At 38.3% G+C, this 20,268-nt stretch overlaps 1 protein-coding gene across 19 annotated transcripts in view; it reads right to left on the reverse strand.

Annotated features, from left to right (window-relative positions):
- Window positions 1-20,268, reverse strand: part of LOC133631180 (protein 4.1-like) — a 121,589-nt gene that overhangs the window by 55,603 nt on the left and 45,718 nt on the right. For 18 of the 19 annotated variants that reach the window (XM_062023306.1, XM_062023313.1, XM_062023309.1 and 15 more), the window contains exons 2-7: window positions 9,775-9,950; window positions 8,498-8,638; window positions 2,289-2,393; window positions 2,165-2,207; window positions 2,015-2,090; window positions 1,704-1,922 (exon numbers count right to left, since the gene is read on the reverse strand). In XM_062023306.1, the coding sequence (XP_061879290.1) occupies window positions 1,704-1,922; window positions 2,015-2,090; window positions 2,165-2,207; window positions 2,289-2,393; window positions 8,498-8,638; window positions 9,775-9,939 (749 nt within the window). In that variant the 5' untranslated portion in view covers window positions 9,940-9,950. The remainder of the gene's footprint in view (window positions 1-1,703; window positions 1,923-2,014; window positions 2,091-2,164; window positions 2,208-2,288; window positions 2,394-8,497; window positions 8,639-9,774; window positions 9,951-20,268) is intronic. The other variant, XM_062023314.1, reaches the window with a different exon arrangement.

Consider the following 20,268-nt stretch of genomic DNA (forward strand, 5'->3'; position numbering starts at 1 on the left):
ACTAAATGGTAATACCCGAATAAGTTTTTCAACTTGTTTAAGTCGGGGTCCACATTAATCAATTCAATGCTAGCTACTGGAGTTGCTGCTGTATGAGTTTGGAAAAGTTTGAACTTAGAAATTCCACATGTTACCAGCTAAAAATCCGTACTGCATGAAACTGTGTGGATAGTGGCTCCCAACTTAGAACCAACTACATAATTGGGAAGACATGGCAAGATGCTCTTTGGCTCTCAGCATTTTACATCTGAAGAGTGAGGATTATGCTGAATTTACCAGCTAAACAGGGAGCACAAATCTTGTGCTAAAAGATACAACCGTACCATCAGTTAGCATCCCAGTAAGAGCTGACATTATAAGAGACTGTTTTGTTTTGTTAATGAAAACTATAGCACTTACACCAGTGCTACATGATGGGTTAGTGTTTCACTATAGCAGGATCTGCCTCGCACCCAGCTTCTAAATCTTGTAGCTAGAGATGTCCGAAAATGGCTTTTTTGCCGATATTCCGATATTGTCCAACTCTTAATTACAGATTCCGATATCAACCGATACAGATATATACAGTCGTGGAATTAACACATTATTATGCCTCATTTTGTTGTGATGCCCCGCTGGAAGAATTCAACAAGGTTTTCCAAAATAAATCAACTCAAGTTATGGAAAAAAATGCCAACATGGCACTGCCATATTTATTATTGAAGTCACAAAGTGCATTATTTTTTTGAACATGCCTCAAAACAGCAGCTTGGAATTTGGGACATGCTCTCCCTGAGAGAGCATGAGGAGGTTGAGGTGGGCGGGGTTGGGGGGGGGCGGGTAAGGGGTAGCGGGGGGTGTATATTGTAGCGTCCCGGAAAAGTTAGTGCTGCAAGGGGTTCTGGGTATTTGTTGTGTTGTGTTTATGTTGTGTTACGGTGCGGATGTTCTCCCGAAATGTGTTTGTCATTCTTGTTTGGTGTGGGTTTACAGTGTGGCGCATATTTGTAACAGTGCTAAAGTTGTTTATACGGTCACCCTCAGTGTGACCTGTATGGCTGTTGACCAAGTATGCCTTGCATTCACTTGTGTGTGTGAAAAGCTGTAGATATTATGTGACTGGGCCGGCACGCAAAGGCAGTGCCTTCAAGATTTATTGGCGCTCTGTACTTCTCCCTACGTCCGTGTACACAGCGGCGATTAAAAAAGTCATACATTTTACTTTTTGAAACCGATACCGATAATACATTTTAAAGCATTTATCGGCCGATAATATCGGACTGCCGATATTATCGGACATCTCTACTTGTAGCTCATCCTCTGTATATTCAAGTTAAAAAAAATTAAGATTTTGTCCTCAAGTAGTCGTTGTTGGCTCACATGAAGTCCGCCATGTATAGTGGTAGCAATGGTGGCAGCAAAATGGTGCCGTTGTTGACGGAAGTGGCATAAGGAAAGAAATTAAGGTAATGCTTAAAATGCCCGAAATACTGTCAGTATTATGTTAACATGAATGTGCCCACCATTAGGTTACAGCATGTATATAAAATGTTGTTGTATGTTTTTAGAGTTTTTTTAGGTGAATCCCCATTACGTGCATGGTTAGCCACCTTGTGCTAGCAGTTTATTACTATTTAGAAAGCACATTTGTGGATGATTGGTAAAATTCTCAAAAAAAGTGCAGGTTTGCTTTGACAACAAAATGAAGACTAAATGAGACTAACTTGTAAGTCTTGTGGAGCTCCATAACCTTCTCCTCCAGCTCTTTGGTTTGGTTGGGTGCGAAGCGCAGCTCGCTGATATAATCACTGCCCAGCTCCTCTGGGTCGTAGTCGCCCAGTTCCGACTGCACCGTGTACGAGCCCAGGACGGTGTGCGTGGCGAAGGAACAGGGCAGGCGGCCCGAAACCACGTCATCTCTCAACTGCAGGCACAAGTAGTACCTAAGAGAGTCAAGGTAGACAATTTCTGAAATCTGCTTCATCATTCATTTTCCTATTAAAAAAAACAACAAAACGAAACAAAGCTAGCTCACCTGGTGATATCCTCGGTCAACTGGGAAGGGTCCGGAGGGTAAAACTTCACATTGAAGGCAAAATTCCAGGGCAATGCTGAGAAGCATATGAAAGATTTTATTCAAATTCTAATTATTATAGTATTACACAAATTATTAATATATACTTACTTCTTATCTGCCTTTTTAAGTCCTTGGAAGGGTCAAGCCAATTCTACCAAAGACAATAAGCCATCATATTTAATTTAATTCTGTACATATATCCACCTTAATGATTAATGTACTCTCAATATACCTTCTGATTCTCTAAATCTCTATACGTGATGCCAAAGTAGTCCTTCTCCAGCAGATTGAGGTGATCACACACTTTGTCAAAGAGAACTTGGCCCTTGACCCGTTTCTGTGAGACGAAAGTATGACCAACATAAAGTTGACTGAGAGGTGCTCCATATTTAAGACATTCAGCACTTGTGGGTACACAGATAAACCTTTCCTGACGCTTAAAACTGTAGCAGGGGTTGTTGTTGTTGTTGTGATTCTACAATGCAAATGAAAACGAATAGTGTCACAGCCACATTTAGCACATACTGTATACCTCTTATAAGAACTGTGTGATTGCGTAAGAGCCACGAGGAGCCAATCCTGCCAGGATGTCTCTGAGGGTATTAGCAGTCTTGTCAGACTAGCGCTGTTTTGCTGTGACAGCTGTGCTCGACACTTTAACCCTGACTGCGCTGCTGGCTGAGCTGTCGCATTGACACAAAGGCTTTTCAAATGCAACACAAGCTTTTGTGAGATATTTGTAGAGGAGAAAATATGAACTGGGTTAGACTAAAGTTTTGTGTCATATGTGACTAAAAGAACACAATCGGAGTATTAATCAAGACTTATCAGTACGTATGATGTGGACATTTGTCCTGTATTGACATTCTGTCAAAAAAGATTAGCAGCTTTGATTCAGGACCTCAATCACATTGTCAGGTTAAAGTTCAAGTACCAATGATTGTCACGCACACACTAGGTGTGGTGAAAATTGTCCTCTGCATTTGACCCATCCCCTTGTTCACCTTGTGAGCAGCACCCATGAATCATTTTGGTGATTTAACCCCCAATTCCAACCCTTGATGCTGAGTGCCAAGCAGGGAGGTAATGGCTCCCATTTTTATAGTCTTTGGTATGACTCGGCCGGGGTTTGAACTCGCAACCTACCGATCTAAGGGCGGATACCCTAACCACTAAGCCACTAAGTAGGTAACTAGTCGGTAGTAAACATTTATTATTTAAAAGCTGTTTACTGTGATACTCATTTATTTAAAGTGACTATACTAGTCAGTTTTTTTGGATTTTCTCTCAGAGTTAGCACAGAAGATTTGCTGTTAAAACTATATTACAAGACAAACTGATTTAAAGGGGAACTCTGTTTTTTTGTAATTGTACCTATCATTCACAATCATTATGAGAGACAAGAACACACGTCTTTTTTTTTTTTTAGGATTCTAAAGATAAAAAACTATTGACATTTAAGCATTACCATTTTCCTGGGTGCAAGGATTTCAGTGCAAATAGCAACGTATTACTACTTCCGGCAACGAACGTGTTCTAATCATGGCAGACTTTGTAATAGATGACGACAAAGACAACTATTTTCGGACAAATGAGGATTCACAACCTTATCTTTTTTAACCTGAATATATGGAGGATGAACTGGCAGTAACAGAAGCTGAAAAAGCATGAAAAGAGGGTGAAACGTTGGAGCAGATGGAAGCTGAGAGAGTCAGGATCGGCATGACTTGGTGTTGTAAACGCGGAGCTTGCCAAGCTATGCTGACAGAAATGGGGGACTTCTGCAACATTGAGTGGTACACAATGTAGACCTGGGCGATATATCGATTTTATTGATGATATATACAAGTGTTTTTGTTGCAGACTATTTAAAAAATAAAAAATAGACATACTTTTTGCCCCTCAGGAGCTTCCGTAGCTTGCCCCGTCCACTTATTTCCTTAGTGGGTCACAAAGCAAAACATGGCTAATGCTAACGCTAATGAGAGCGAGACGTTTGTTCCCAAGAAAATAAGTGTTGTCAGTACTTTGGTTTTGCGGCAACACCGTAGAACAAGTAAATGCACGGTACAAAGTTTGTTTCAAAAAGGCATCCGCACAACTACCGTATTTTTCGGACTATAAGTCGCAGTTTTTTTCATAGTTTGCGACTTATACTCAGGAGCGACTTATGTGTGAAATGATTAACACATTAGCGTAAAATATCAAATAATATTATTGATGTCATTCACGTAAGAGACTAGACGTATAAGATTTCATGGGATTTAGCCATTAGGAGTGACAGATTGTTTGGTAAACGTATAGCATGTTCTATATGTTATAGTTATTTGAATGACTCTTACCATAATATGTTACGTTAACATACCAGGCACCTTCTCAGTTGGTTATTTATGCCTCATATAACGTACACTTATTCAGCCTGTTGTTCACTATTCTTTAGACATTTTAAATAGCCTTTCAAATGTATATTCTTGGTGTTGGGTTTTACCAAATAAATTTCCCCAAAAATGCGACTTATACTCCAGTGCCACTTATATATGTTTTTTTCCTTCTATATTATGCATTTTCGGCCGGTGCGACTTATACTCCGGAGCGATGACTTGTTCCAGCATCTGAAACCAAAGCCTCCAGCCGACTGCGGAAAATACAATTCTTTACGAGGAATATAAGATGCAACAACAAGCAAACTACAGGCTAAAAATCCCCTCACTAGTATGGTGGAATCATTTACACCAGGTATGTATGATGATACCATGTATGATGAGAAAGAAGCACAATGCGTAGAGCCATCACTCAAAAAGTTGCACTGCAAACCGCCAAGATATGGGAATGAAAAAGGCTGCGTTTACTTTATCGACTTACTGAAACAAAGTATAGTTTTCACACTGTTTTACTTCATTATTTATTTGCATACAACGTATACCGGTATTTCTACTTTTTTTTTTACAGAAGTATTGAAGACAGAAGTTTTCACTTTATTGATCTCAATGTTGGAGATTGTTTATTGGCATGCAATGTGCAATCTGCGATGAGGTGGCGACTTGTCCAGGGTGTACCCCGCTTTCCACCTAAATCCAGCTCTAATAGGCCCCCGCGGGACAATCAGTCGAAAATGGATGGATGGCAATGTGCAATGCTACATTTTTGTTACAGAAATATTCTATTCAAGCAGAAGTATTGCTTCCCACGGGAAGCTCTTGATTTAATTATTTGAAAATTATTCCATAAAAAGTACAATTTATATTTAGCCTAAATGGAACAAAATTATACAAATTACAATCTTTCTAAAAGTAAGATGCAGTGTATGGAGTATCATTCCGAACTACCGGTACTAGTTTTTGATTAAATAGAAGAAAAACTTGTTTTGCATTATCTCCGTCATTTGTATTCAATGGTTTCTTTAAAAAGTAGGGAAATAAATCGTAAAAATCTGGAATTTTATTTTTTGTCCACATCGCCCAGGCCTACTAACACAATGTTTTTTTCCCACCTACCCAAAATAAAATGAAAAAATGTCCCCGGCCAGCTTGACCAAACAGATAATGTCCATCGAGTAGGTCACTATAATATTGATCATGAAACATATAGGTGTCATGCTTGTTAGTACAACTAGATAGATGCCCTGTTGAGCTAGCTCTGTACAAACAAAACATGAAATGTGGGCTAATACTTTACAGCTACTGTAATATAGGGCTGTAATGTTATTGTAGGTCCTGCGGTATTGCAGTTTTAAAATCTTCAATGACGTATGACGGTATCAAACGAAAACTTGGTTAATGTAGATTTTATCTGGCACTTTTGCTTTGGCGGGTCTAAATATAAAACTATATCGCCCAGAATCCTCTGTGCAGCACAGGACCCTAATGTGGGGGCGTGGAGCGCCGTAAAGGAAAGAGAGTTATTGCTATGATGTCTATTACCATTGTTGGTATATTCATTATTCCTACATTGTTGATACAAATGATTGTTACAGTGTAATAACTATTGTTACCTGTGGTAATGCCACTATGATACAACATCTGTATTATAATCCTTGAACAAAGTGAGAGTGAAACTCATGTGAATAATCACTGAATGGAGAACTGGGGGTGGGATTAAATAAGTTATCTTCTTCCCACTCCCTTTCAGGCAAAACTGGACAATAATGCACTATACTAGTTTTGTCAACTTGTACGTCTTTGTCATTGCCTGAAATAAATAAATAAATGAAAAAAATGAAAAAAAGAGTGAAGTGTGTTCGACTTTGTAGTCGAAAAGAGGAATAGTTAAAAAAAAAAAAATTGTTGTTGCTAACAGACAAACCAACCCTGGAGAAAACATAACAGCTGTGGCGGGGGTAAAAAAAAAGCGTGCCACATTAGTCTCAAGTGTTTTAGGCCAAAAAAGACTCGGTCAATGCGCATTGTGCCGAGGGAAAGCAATTTCTGCACATATAATAAACTACTAATCACCCAAAAAAGATTAAGCCAGCAAAGCGAAACGTCAATTTGTGAGGTATTTACATTATTAAAAGAAAACGCATTTTCCAAAAAGATATAAAAAATGTCCACTGTGGAGGACTCAATGTAAAAGTTGAGACAGTGGATATTCCTGCTCAATTCTTTGCACTTAAAAATGATTGTTTGTAGTAATAAACATGATTAGAACATTTTAGCATTACCGTAATTTCCGGACTATAAGCCGCTACTTTTTCCCCTCGTTCTGGTCCCTGCGGCTTATACAAGGGTGCGGCTTATTTACGGCCTGTTCTTCTCCGACACCGACAAAGAGGATTTCGGTGGTTTTAGTACACAGGAGGAAGACGATGACACAATGATTAAAGACTGACTTTTCATATACCGGTAGGCTGGTTATTTTGATAACGTACAGGCGAGCACTTTGTATTACTTTGCACCGTTGTATTATTTGTACTCTGCACGAATGCTGTTCGCCATGTCAAAGATGTGAAAGTTTGATTGAATGATTGAAAGATTTATTGTTCATAAATGGGACGCTTTGCGTTCCCAAACAGTCATCTCTGTCCCGACAATCCCCTCCGTGGTAGCAGGAACCCCTATATAGTACGCTAATTACACATCAAAACCCTGCGGCTTATAGTCGGGTGCGGCTTATATATGGAGCAATCTGTATTTTCCCCTAGATTTAGCTGGTGCGGCTTATAGTCGGGTGCGGCTTATAGTCCGGAAATTACGGTATGTTTGTGTTCAATTACAGTAAGTGTGTTTATCCTAAACATTCCTGCCACTTCATTTTACATACTACGGCATTTTAAAGTCTTTTTTATTATTATTTTTTTGTATCGTACTATGGCCTTAATACCGTGATAATATTTTACCGCAAAATGTTTTAATCGTTATATCCCTACTGTAATATGTTGTTCATATTTTTCAGTCAGTACAGATTGGTGACTTATTGCATTGTGTTGTGTATTACAGTCTTAAAAGCGATTCAGCTGCTGGCCCAGAAGCCAGCTTGCCTCTTGCTAATGCCCTAGCATGCTGTCGAAAGGCGATGTGTTTCTATTCTAGAAAAACAGTTCCTCAGTTTTCACGCTTACTATAACAATGTCCTTAATACAGGTTGGCTATTACGCAGGTTACGCAACGTAGATGAAGTATTGTTGGCAGTTTTTGGATACATTTTTATAGTGATTTAGAGGCAGAATGGATTGCTCCTGTTAGTAATATTGCTAGCCACAGAGAATGGGCCGATTATTACATTAGAATGCAAAAAAACCCCAAAAAACCTTGTCCCTCATAGGGATTGTGAACAATAGGCCAAATTCCCCAACCATGCAGTTCCCCTTTAAAGTTATTCAACAAAATATGCAGTTTGTTGGCAATTGCCGGGTGAGGTTGGATTTTTCCAGTGAGCCATAATGTGGCAATTACATCATATTCCCATATGAAAAACTCTCAGAAATCTTTTAAAGTGGAAGGTGCACAGAACAAGAGGGGTGTGGTCTCCACCCAGATACTGCTTAGAGGTGCAATTTCTTGATCATTAAGGGTGATGATCTTGATGATGATTCCCCACCATTTATTCATCTTCTAAGAACTGTTCAGCTTTTGATGCGAGCTGCAAGACAGTTTTGATATTTGGACCCATAGCACAAGTCCTTATTGGCTAACTATGGGGCTGTGTCGTCCAACAACAAAAACTCATTCCCTCGTCAGAGCGCTTTCTGTCAGATAAAACCAGCAAAACACTCCGCTAATCCTTGTAGGACAGCCCTGGTGGGGAGGAATCTGCTCAAAGGAGATTTGACGAGGAAGGTCTAAAGCCCTCTCGGGGCACCGTCTTTCGTTTGAAGGGAGCCCATCAAACCAGCGTGTTATGCAATATAGATACATAGATTTTATCATAAAAACTGAATTAACCAGCAACACATTTGCTGTCCACAGCCCGTCAGAAACCAAAAAGCTAACCATAGAGTCTTACCTCCACATTGAGGGTGTAGTCAGAGCCATCCAGCAGTGTCACTTTGCATTGCATGATTTTAACCTTCTTGGCTCCTTTTAAAGGAGACCTGGACAGACGACTGGTGGACGACTGGTGGGACGATTGGTCTTCCTGCTGCTCCTGAGATTAAAAAAAATGTGCGTGAATAGACAAATGTAGGAATGCATAGGAGGCACCGTTCTTTACCCCCTGACATGTTGCACTTCCCCAAGTATCAGACGCTTCGTGTATATGTCTTAAACAAAACCACCAGTTCTGTCACATGTCTGCAAGCTAAAAATAGAGACAAGAACACAGCGCCTGCTTCTCAAAATGCATTTCTGTCCTTTCTTGGATTGCTGATAACAGACTGTTTCAATTAAAATATCTGCATTATACAAAGAACGGTCAAAATGTCCAAATGGAAAATCAACATATTTCTTTTAGGACATCATGGAATATGAGCCAGTGATGATTCATATTTTATTTATTGGAGTTGTGTGGTTCATTTTGGAGTAAGTGGAATAGAGTGTTCGAACATATGGTATGTTCCACTTTTCCCACACGTCTACATTTTGCTACTGGCCCTCTAAATTGGGAGTGACAAAAAAGATACAATGTAGTAATCCCTGTTGTGCTCAATTCTCAGCCAGGAGTGAGAGCTCTTTGCCTAAAATATGACAAAAACAGACAGCTGGGAGTTGCTCCTTACTGAGTTTCTTGTATTTTGTTCTAGCAGCATTTGGAAGGGATCTTCTTTTTGACTTGTATGGATATAAAAACAACATTTAAAGTGCTTCAAAGCTGCTGCCCAGGGTGAGCATAAAACCCAGATGCTCGACATCTATTTGCCTGGGGGGGTGGGGGGGGGGGGGGTGTTGTGTTGGGGGATCTTGACAACCAAGGTATGCGCTCAAGTTAGATTGCAGCCTCAATTGTTACCTTAGCAGGCAGATAAGTCAGAACTGTATGCATACATTTGCTGCTTTTCACAAGACTGATACTAAGCATTATAGTGTCAAAGCTGCTTCATTAACCAGTGAAAAGTGAACACATCCCTAACTTTGTCATGTGTGCACGCTGCAAGGTTGGAATTACCAGCGAGGACGACGACTTTTCACACTTAGACACAATTCACTCCATGTTTTTCACTCAACGTTTAACTTTTGAATAAACTCATGATCTGCAGATCTCTAGAGCCATATTGCATACCGGATTTAGAACTTAAGTAGGTGATTGCAAATGAAAACCACATTTAACTAAAAGAAGAGACTGACCTGTTCTTTCCTGGCCGGAGTGCTGTGTCCCACGGCGGGAGGAAGCTGCTCTGGCGGGTTCTGAGACAAGGCGAGTTCAGCTGCTTGAGGGTTCTCCTTCTGAGTCTCTGTGCTCTCCTGCTGCTGCTGCTTGGCCTCCGAGTCTGCGCCTGATTCGGTTGTCATGGTAAATTACGCTGGAGCGGAAGAAGACGAGGGTAAAAAGGGGAAACTGGATGAGGCAGCTGACCACTTAAGAATTGTGCTGCACTCACTCTGTTAGCTTGAGAGTCTTTGGTTTGATACACAGGGATTTCAAAACAAAGCTGGACATTTTTACTCTTCTGCATTGACTACAGGTGATTATTAGGGAGTCAGGGTGCAACAGTACGCCACAATCACGGTTCAGTATGTGCCTCGGTTGTAAGGCCACGGTTCGATTCATTTTGGGAAATGCAAAACAATAAACTGCAAAGCTTTTGTGTCAACTGCTTTAATTAATTTTCAAAAGGGGGCTAATTATGCCATTACTTTTTATTTTACCTATGAATGTTTTCAGAATGTCAAATTCTTGTGTTAAACCATGTCAAAGCGTTAAGGTGGACCTATGATGATGTCAATCTACTTTTAAATCACTTCCCAGTGGTCTAGATCTGTGTTTCTTAACCACAGGGTGCTGGGGCCAAGAGCGCTCCTTAGAGGGCCACCGAAAAATATCAAATTCTCAGCTGTAGTTCGTATGTGCCACAGCGGAACTCAGTAGTAATTCACTTTAATCCTGTGGTGTACCTCAGGGATCAATACTAGGACCTAAATTATTCAATCTCTATATAAATGACATTTGTAAAGTTACAAAAGATTTAAAGTTAGTACTATTTGCGGATGATACAACAGCGTTTTGTTCAGGAGAGAACACACAGGAGATAGTACAAATAATAACAGAAGAAATTAACAAACTAAAAAGATGGTTTGACAAAAACAGACTATCGTTGAATCTCAGTAAAACTAAAATAATGCTATTTGGTAACAGTAGAAGAGAAAGTCAAACACAAATACAAATAGACGGAAAAGAAATTGAAAGAGTAAATGAAACCAAATGTCTAGGTATAATGATTGATGATAAATTCAACTGGAAATCTCACGTAAAAAATATACAACATAAAGTAGCAAGAAACACGTCAATAATGAATAAAGCAAAACATGTTCTAGACAAAAAATCACTTCATATTCTCTACTGCTCACTAGTGTTACCATATCTGAGTTACTGTGTAGAAATATGGGGAAATAATTACAAAAGTACACTTCATTAATTAACGGTGTTACAAAAAAGATCAGTTAGAATAATACATCATGTTGGATATAGAGAACATACAAATCCTTTATTTATTGAATAAAAGATACTGAAATTCCACGACATAGTGAATTTGCAAACAGCTAAAATTATACACAAAGCAAACTATAACCTGCTACCCAAGAATATACAACAATTCTTCTCAAAAAAAGAGGAGAAATATAATCTTAGAGAAAAATGTAATTTAAAACATTTGTACGCACGTACAACACTTAAGACCTTCAGTATATCAGTATGTGGAATTAAATGATGGAATGGATTAAGCAAAGCAATCAAACAATGTACTAATATGATCCACTTCAAGAAACTCTTCAAACTTAAAGTGTTTACAAAGTACAAAGAAGAAGAACCATGATAAACATTCTGAATTTATTTAATTCATCCATTCTTTCACTCTCAAAATAATCTTACTTATCTCATCATATGAAATGTAACTTACTTCACCAATTATTATTTATCTATTTATTTTTATTGTGATTACTTATGGAGTACATTGTGAATAAATTGAGAACAGGAAGTGAACAAAAAAGTTTAGCAACTGTTATGTAAAAGAAAAGGGGTAGGATTAAATAAGCTCTGCTTCTTCCTACTCCTTTTCGAACATGTTGAAAAGAGAAACTGGAGATTGTGATGTATCATGTTGTATGCATGCATGTTCCAAATAAACTCAAACTCAACTCAACTTTTTCACGACTTGTGGCGGTAATGACAATCTCAAACAAACAGAGAAAGTCTGGAGCTAAAGTCAGAAAGAAGTTTCTTAAGCGCAAAAAATATGTCTTAAGTGGTGAAGCTGTACTTTGATTTGCACTTTAATATTTCACAATGTATTTAAAAAACACATTTACTATTAATTGAGTATATCTATTTTAGTACAACATAATTGTGTGTAAATTGTTGTTTGTCAGTTATTTATGAGTCCCTTCTTATGCAGTATATTTAGTTATTTCTTATTTTTCTAATCAGCCTGACCTGCCTAAGGTTTATGTGTTAAATAAATAATCTTTATGATTAACACATTGTTTCATATCATTTGCCATTATTTTTAAACTGTAAGTATGTTAGATATAAATATTGAATATGTTTAAAATCAAGAGTAAGATGACTAATTCAGCGTTAATATTTGAGTGAGCCCCAGGTCCCTTTGTAGTGGAAAAGTTGGGCCCCAAGGCCAAAGAGTTTAAGAACCCCTAGTCTAGATAATATGTATTGGATAAGATATGGTGTACATTTGTAATCTGGCTGCAAGATGTTTGTTTTTTGAGGTGTTCCCAGATTGTAAATGAAACCGCGCCCCACAGTCTCCAAAAGTATCATAATTTATCTTTTGATTTATCTCTGTGTGTTGCTTTGTTGTTTACCACAATTGCGCAGTGTCAGTATGTTGAGCAATGGCCCCAAAATATTTTTTGTTCATCTGTGATGGGAAATTAGCTGTCCTAAAGAAGCAAAATGGGGTGGGGATCGGCAGCGCTGGGCAGCCCTTCGGAAGTCCTCGGGAGTGTGACAAATCACAGCGGCGTGGGTTTGGTGGGAGGCGTAATTAGGTGGAGTTACACCGTTTTTGCAGGATGTAGAAAATTCAAGGAAGCGATGCAGATCTAGCTTTGTGCGCTTAATTGGGTGTAGCTGCTTTTTTATAGGAGTCCAAAAATCTAATAAAACCGAAGATTAGAAAAATCTCCAATAAATAGCGTGAAAAATATAAGTTAGATTATGTATAATACAGTAGTTTATAATTCCTTTTTAGGAAAGTGCAACAATGCAGACAAGTGCAACGTTGACAGTTAGGACAGTCTGAATGATTATTTCATTTTTAGTAATTAAAAGTCCCTTATTGACTATAGTGCAGCATTAATAGTTGCAGCTTGTATCAACGCTCTTGATCTTTAACCTGTTTTTGTCTTGTCCACTTGTCTTTGTCTGTTTAAATATTTTACTGGGAAGGTCAAATGTGTGTGTGTGTGTAGGCTGGGATGGCACCACTTAATGCACTTTAATTAGACTTAGACAAACTTAATGATCCACAAGGGAGATTGCTCCACACAGTAGCTCAGTTACAAAGGATGGAAAGGACAATGCAGGTATAAAATAGACTAAAAATGTACCGTAGTAGCAATATAAAATATAACATATGTAATATTTACATATTATATATATATATATATATATATATATATATATATATATATATATATATATATATATATATATATATATATATATATATATATATATATATATATATATATATGTAACAGCTGCAGCATAAAGCTGAAGGAGACTGTTGGAGTATGAGCTCCTCTGTTATTTAGATTTAGATAGTTAGTTAATTAGATCACCACTATGCAGTTTATGATGCTTTAACATTTTGTGGTTATTCTATTACAATGACAAAGTATTGAATTGAATTCAAACAGGGGCCAAAAGAGGGTTTTCAAGCTTTGGCTTCTCCTTGGCGGTATCACTAGCTCTGACTCGTTCTAGCCAAAGGCTGGGCTGCCCTGTATTGTTTTCCTAGGCTTGAAAGTAAGTCCTTTCTCAATCAATGTGTTTCGTATTAAAATACGGTATAACGTTGTACAGTAAAAAAAAAAAAATCAGATCACGAATACATGTACCGTCCGTCCCACCTATACAGTTTTTGAGAAAAAAAAATAAAAAATTATCTCCAAAATTGCAACAGTGACTTAATTTGTAATTATATTATATACATGAATATACATAAAAATGCATAAAACTGCAAAAGAAACAAGTGACGGAAGACATGTTACTTTTACACTGTCAATCAACATATTACTGTCTTAAGGTGAGACAAATGATCAATTAACCAATCAATCAAAATGTGTTAATATAGCCCTTAATCACAAGTGCCTCAAAGGGCTTCACAAACCCCAACAACATCCTCGGATCTGAACCCACATCTGGACAAGTAAAATTAGAACATTTTGCAATAATTTATTTGAAAACATATTTGGCTTTCGAGCTTTTGTCTACACCATGCTCTTAAACTGAAGAAATAATTGAGACAAACTATACAGTGCTATACGTAATGTAATCATAATTTATAATAAAGCAAGTAACCACTGAAAAGGATATAACATTTTATTTCTCATTACTGTAGATTTGTTTACCATTCTACCGTATTTGGAAGGTCCTAAAACAAACAAACAAATAAAATGGAGTCTTTTCTGTAAGCAAAAATTAAACTTAAAAAAAATATTGAACATCTTAAAGAGCATTATTTTCCCAGTTGGAAAAACTAGGTTGTACGTTGCCTTTTTCTTTATTGCCATCACGTGATCACGGCATTCTCGCTCGTTTGTCCCGATCTGAAGCTGAAATATTCCCACGAGGGGGCATTTGGCTTTGTAATCATATTTTTTCCTCCTAATTTTTGTTACTTTGCGGCGAGTTGCGATTAAGGAGGCTGTCTGTAAATGCTTCCTGTATGTAAAGCTGGTGCCGCATACTCCGCCCACCGACGAGACAAAGACTCTAAATGAGTGAAAAGAGGGCTCACTGCATTCAATTACTCATGCTGTTAATAAATAATCGTGCTCAGGTGCTGAGAGCGATGCAAATAGTGAGATGTCTTTCACCCTGTTTGAAGCAAGAGACTAACAAACGCGAGGCTCAACAATTCTGATTGGCAAACATGTCTGTCACTCAAATGCAGGTGACGGCAAAGAGAAAAATAAAAAATAAAAAACCTCAGCCTCTTGCTGTTACATAATCTCAATTATTAAAACCCTCATGTCGATTAATCGTGCAGCCCTACTATTGAACGTTAGGGGTGTATTTGTATTGAACCGTTTCGGTACGGGGGTTCCGGTTCGGTTCGGAGGTGTACCGAACGAGTTTCCACACGGACATATTAAGTAGCGTAACGCACGTTGTGTAAACAATGCACACCAAGGCACAACACACGGCATGCTAGCAGCTAACGGGCTAGGATAGACTGACCATACGTCCTCTTTTCACCGGACATGTCCTCTTTTGCGGAGCTGTCAGGGCGGAGTTTCTTAAATGCCTCAAATGTCCGGCATTTTGAGTTAGGGTTGCGTGTATTTTCAATGTACGTTCAGGGTTTAGAAGGGGTTAAAAACAAAACATATTGTGCATGCAGCAGCATCCGTGAGGGAGGGGCAGAGACAGAGAGAGAGAGAGAGAGAGAGAGAGAGAGAGAGAGTTATGATAAACGCGCATGCGTCGCCAGGCTCTGCTTTTTATCCATAGATTTATCAGATTTAATTTGTTATTATCTATAGCAGGGGTGTCAAAAGTGTGCCCCGCAGGCCATTTGCGGCCCACAGCTAATGTTTTTAAAGCCCACGGCACATTCTAAAAATACTATTAAAATAAACAAAAACATAACAAAAGTGAAATAAAAAAGCTTAAAGGTTAAATGTAATTTAGAAAAAGTTGCAATGTTGACTAATAAAACAAAGCTGTTTTTTTGTTTTTTTTCAAACTGTCATTGCTCAAAACATAATATTGAATCAAAATCAATGTTATCATGAATTATTGACCTATCCAAGGTTCCGATTACTTCACATCAAATATTCCACTAAGAAAAATATTTTTGGTGGTAGATTTTGCAAATAAATAAATAACCCAAAAATGTACACTACCGTTCAAAAGTTTGGGGTCACCCAAACAATTTAGTGGAATAGCCTTCATTTCTAAGAACAAGAATAGACTGTGGAGTTTCAGATGAAAGTTCTCTTTTTCTGGCCATTTTGAGCGTTTAATTGAGCCCACAAATGTGATGCTCCAGAAAGTCAATCTGCTCAAAGGAAGGTCAGTTTTGTAGCTTCTGTAACGAGCTAAAGTGTTTTCAGATGTGTGAACATGATTGCACAAGGGTTTTCTAATCATCAATTAGCCTTCTGAGCCAATGAGCAAACACATTGTACCATTAGAACACTGGAGTGATAGTTGCTGGAAATGGGCCTCTATACACCTATGTAGATATTGCACCAAAAACCAGACATTTGCAGCTAGAATAGTCATTTACCACATTAGCAATGTATAGAGTGTATTTTTTTAAAGTTAAAGGCCTACTGAAAGCCACTACTAGCGACCACGCAGTCTGATAGTTTATATATCAATGATGAAATCTTAACATTGCAACACATGCCAATATGGCCGGGTTAACTTATAAAGTGCAATTTTAAAATTCCCGCCACACTTCCGGTTGAAAAACTCCTTTGGATATGATTTATGCGCGTGACGTCACAAAAGCAATGGAAGTGGTTGGACCCCATCGGACCCGATAGAAAAGCCTTTTGTTTTCTTCGACAAAATTCCACAGTATTCTGGACATCTGTGTTGGTGAATCTTTTGGAATTTGTTTAATGAACAATGGAGGCTGCAAAGAAGAACGTTGTAGGTGGGATCGATCGGTGTATTAGCGGCTAAGTACAATACTTACAGCAACACAACAAGGACTACTTACTTAGCAGACGCCTAGCTGATGCTTGCCGCCAAACCCACGGATGAAGTCCTTCGTCGCGCCGTCGATCGCTGGAACGCAGGTGAGCACGGCTGTTGATGGGAAGATGAGGGCTGGCTGGCGTAGGTGGAGCGCTAATGTTTTATCATAGTTCTGTGAGGTCCGGTTGCTAAGTTGCTAAATTAGCCTTAGCGTAGTTATCAACAGCATAGTTAAGACTTACCAGGCTGAGAATTTTTAACCGTGTAGTTACATGTACATGGTTTAATAGCATTGTTGGTCTTCTGTCTATCCTTCCAGTCAGGGGTTTATTTATTTTGTTTCTATCTTCATTTGAGAACGATGCTATCACGTTAGCTCAGTAGCTAAGTGTGTCACCGATGTATTGTCGTGGAGATAAAAGTCACTTTAAATGTCCATTTCGCGTGCTCGACTCTCATTTTCAAGAGGATATAGTATCCGAGGTGGTTTAAAATACAAATCCGTGATCCACAATAGAAAAAGGAGAGTGTGGAATCCAATGAGCCAGCTTGTACCTAAGTTACGGTCAGAGCGAAAAAAGATACGTCCATCACTGCCTCTCAAGTCCTTCACTGTAACGTTCCTCATCTACGAATCTTTCATCCTCGCTCAAATTAATGGGGTAATCGTCACTTTCTCGGTCCGAATCTCTCTCGCTGCCATTGTAAACAACGGGGAATTGTGAGGAATACTAGCTCCTGTGACGTCACGCTACTTCCGGTACAGGCAAGGCTTTTTTTTTATCAGTGAACAAAAGTTGCGAACTTTATCGTCGATGTTCTCTACTAAATCCTTTCAGCAAAAATATGGCAATATCGCGAAATGATCAAGTATGACACATAGAATGGATCTGCTATTCCCGTTTAACTAAAAAAAAATAATTTCAGTAGGCCTTTAAGACTAGTTTAAAGTTATCTTCATTGAAAAGTACAGTGCTTTTCCTTCAAAAATAAGGACATTTCAATGTGACCCCAAACTTTTGAACGGTAGTGTATATTTTGTTGTTGTTTTCTTACTGTACCGACAATGAACCGAACCGTGACCTCTAAACCGAGGTACGTACCGAACGGAAATTTTTGTGTACCGTTACACCCCTATTGAACGTACAATCATACTGATTTGTCTCTAATGAGCATCTGTGTAGTCGTCGCTGACACTTCCAGTCAAATGTAAACAACCTAATGTGTACAGGGACCTAATGGCCCTCAGCAAGTATTGTAGTCCAGTTGCAGAGAGACAAAGCCATCTCAGGTAAGGTTTTTTTTAGCTAAATCAAACTAGGAACAATGTAGTCCCATGGGTCCAAAGGAGGCTAATGAGAGTTTTCATACGTCAGCTTGTTTCATCAAACAAAGATGACAGACCGCACCAGTGGGGCCCCAGAGCACCAACACTACCCGCAGGCTCAGCTTGAGAGATCAGAGCGCATGTGTGCAGGATTGTGGGTCTCTGCTGCTGTTGCTGCAAAGGGACTGGGGTTTCGAGGGTGGATGCTTGCCATTCTGCAGCCGCCCTCTTTCTCCCCCGGATCTATTTATAGAGTCCTGTTTATGCCATAGCAAAAGGATGTGGGGCTTGCAGCTGAGGTAAAAAAGATCGGCCTCTGGATCAAAAGAGGCAGCATTGTGATCTGAGGTGTCCCCGACCCCCCCCAAAAAAATCCAACTACCTGGAATGAGCAGAAAATCATCCAAACCAGAAGCTTTTAGGGGCTGAAAGCGGCCTTCACTGCTTAGCTTTCTTGACACTAATGACAGTACCACATGTTATACTACAGATGTTGAGACATTCACATTCCAGCCATGCAACAGGGGTCTGGACCCTTGTGGAACAAGTACCAAGATGCAATGAGCCCGGTTCTATGTAAAACAGGGGTGTATATTGAAATTCTAGGCTTCACAATTCAGTAAAAAATGTGAATCAGGATTTTTTTTTTTGCTCAGAATTAAGATGACATGCACAGAATTAAGATGATGCGGAAGTGCACACACACAAATAGAAATCACCGTTTGACAATTATTGTTAGAAAACTCTTCATTGTCTTGATCTGCTTAAAGTACCAGTAGAGTGAAAAAACAAGTTGCGTCAATATTGAAGCGATTATCATATATACCGTATTTTTCTGACTATAAGTCACTCCGGAGTATAAATCGCACCGGCCGAAAACGCACAATAAAGAAGGAAAAAAACTTATATAAGTCGCACTGGAGTATAAGTCGCATTTTTTGGGGAAATTTATTTGATAAAACCCAACACCAAGAAGGAAAAAAACATATATAAGTCGCACTGGAGTATAAGTCGCATTTTTTGGGGGAATGTATTTGATGAAACCCAACACCAAGAATAGACATTTGAAAGGCAATTTAAAATGTCTAAAGAATAGTGAACAACAGGCTGAATAAGTGTACGTTATATGAGGCATAAATAACCAACTGGTATGTTAACGTAACATATTATGGTAAGAGTCATTCAAATAACTATAACATATAGAACATGCTATACGTTTACTAAACAATCTGTCACTAGTAATCGCTAAATCCGATGAAATCTTATACGTCTAGTCTCTTACGTGAATGAGCTAAATAATATTATTTGATATTTTACGGTATTGTGTTAATAATTTCACACATAAGCTCCTGAGTATAAGTCGCACCCCCGGCCAAACTATGAAAAAACTGCGACTTATAGTCCGAAAAATACGGTAGCTGATTTATGACACAGAAAAACTTACAAAGTTTGTGAGTAAATACATTTTGAGGGATAATGAGCTCGCCAGTCACATGATCGCCTGGCGTAGAGGTAGGAACCGCAGATCCCTTCCCTACCAACAACAATGCAAATCATGCAGATTTTGTAGGAGCCAATAACAACTGCTTTGGGGCAAATGATTGTCCAGAACCCTATATTTTTGATCCTGAATATAAGTAGGGTGAGCTACAACTTTTAGGAGCTCTGCTTAACAGGTCCTGCTTTAGTGAAACACTAAGCATCATATAGCAGTATTTTTAAGTGCTAAACAAGAAATACAAACTACAAACATAATAACTCTACTTTCCACTCTTGTTATACTCCCAATGGTCTTTCTGCCATTCTTTATTGGAGGTCTCAGAAGGACATTTAACTTTTTTTTTTTTTACCATTCAAACAATATTTCTAATTTCGGGTCTAAATTGGCTGCCAAAGTGTACCAACTTGTCGGAATAAGTCCTCATTCTTCTATTATCAAGGTGAAAGGCATGGTTTATGATCTAGGACAGGGGTCACCAACCTTTTTGAAACCAAGAGCTACTTCTTGGGTAATGATTAATGCGAAGGGCTACCAGTTTGATACACACTTAAATAAATTGCCAGAAATAGCCAATTTGCTGAATTTACCTTTAACTCTATGTTATGATTAATAATTAATGATATTTACACTTAATTGAATGGTTTAAAAGAGGAGAAAACACAAAAAAGATGACAATTAAATTTTGAAACATAGTTTATCTTCAATTTCGACTCTTTAAAATTCAAAATTCAACCGAAAAAAAGAAGAGAAAAAACTAGCTAATTTGAATCTTTTTGAAAAAATTATTTATGGAACATCATTAGTAATTTTTCCTGATTAAGATTAATTTTAGAATTTTGATGACATGTTTTAAATAGGTTAAAATCCAATCTACACTTTGTTAGAATATATAACAAA

Source organism: Entelurus aequoreus, linkage group LG16 (assembly GCF_033978785.1).
Source record: "Entelurus aequoreus isolate RoL-2023_Sb linkage group LG16, RoL_Eaeq_v1.1, whole genome shotgun sequence".
NCBI lineage: Eukaryota > Metazoa > Chordata > Actinopteri > Syngnathiformes > Syngnathidae > Entelurus > Entelurus aequoreus.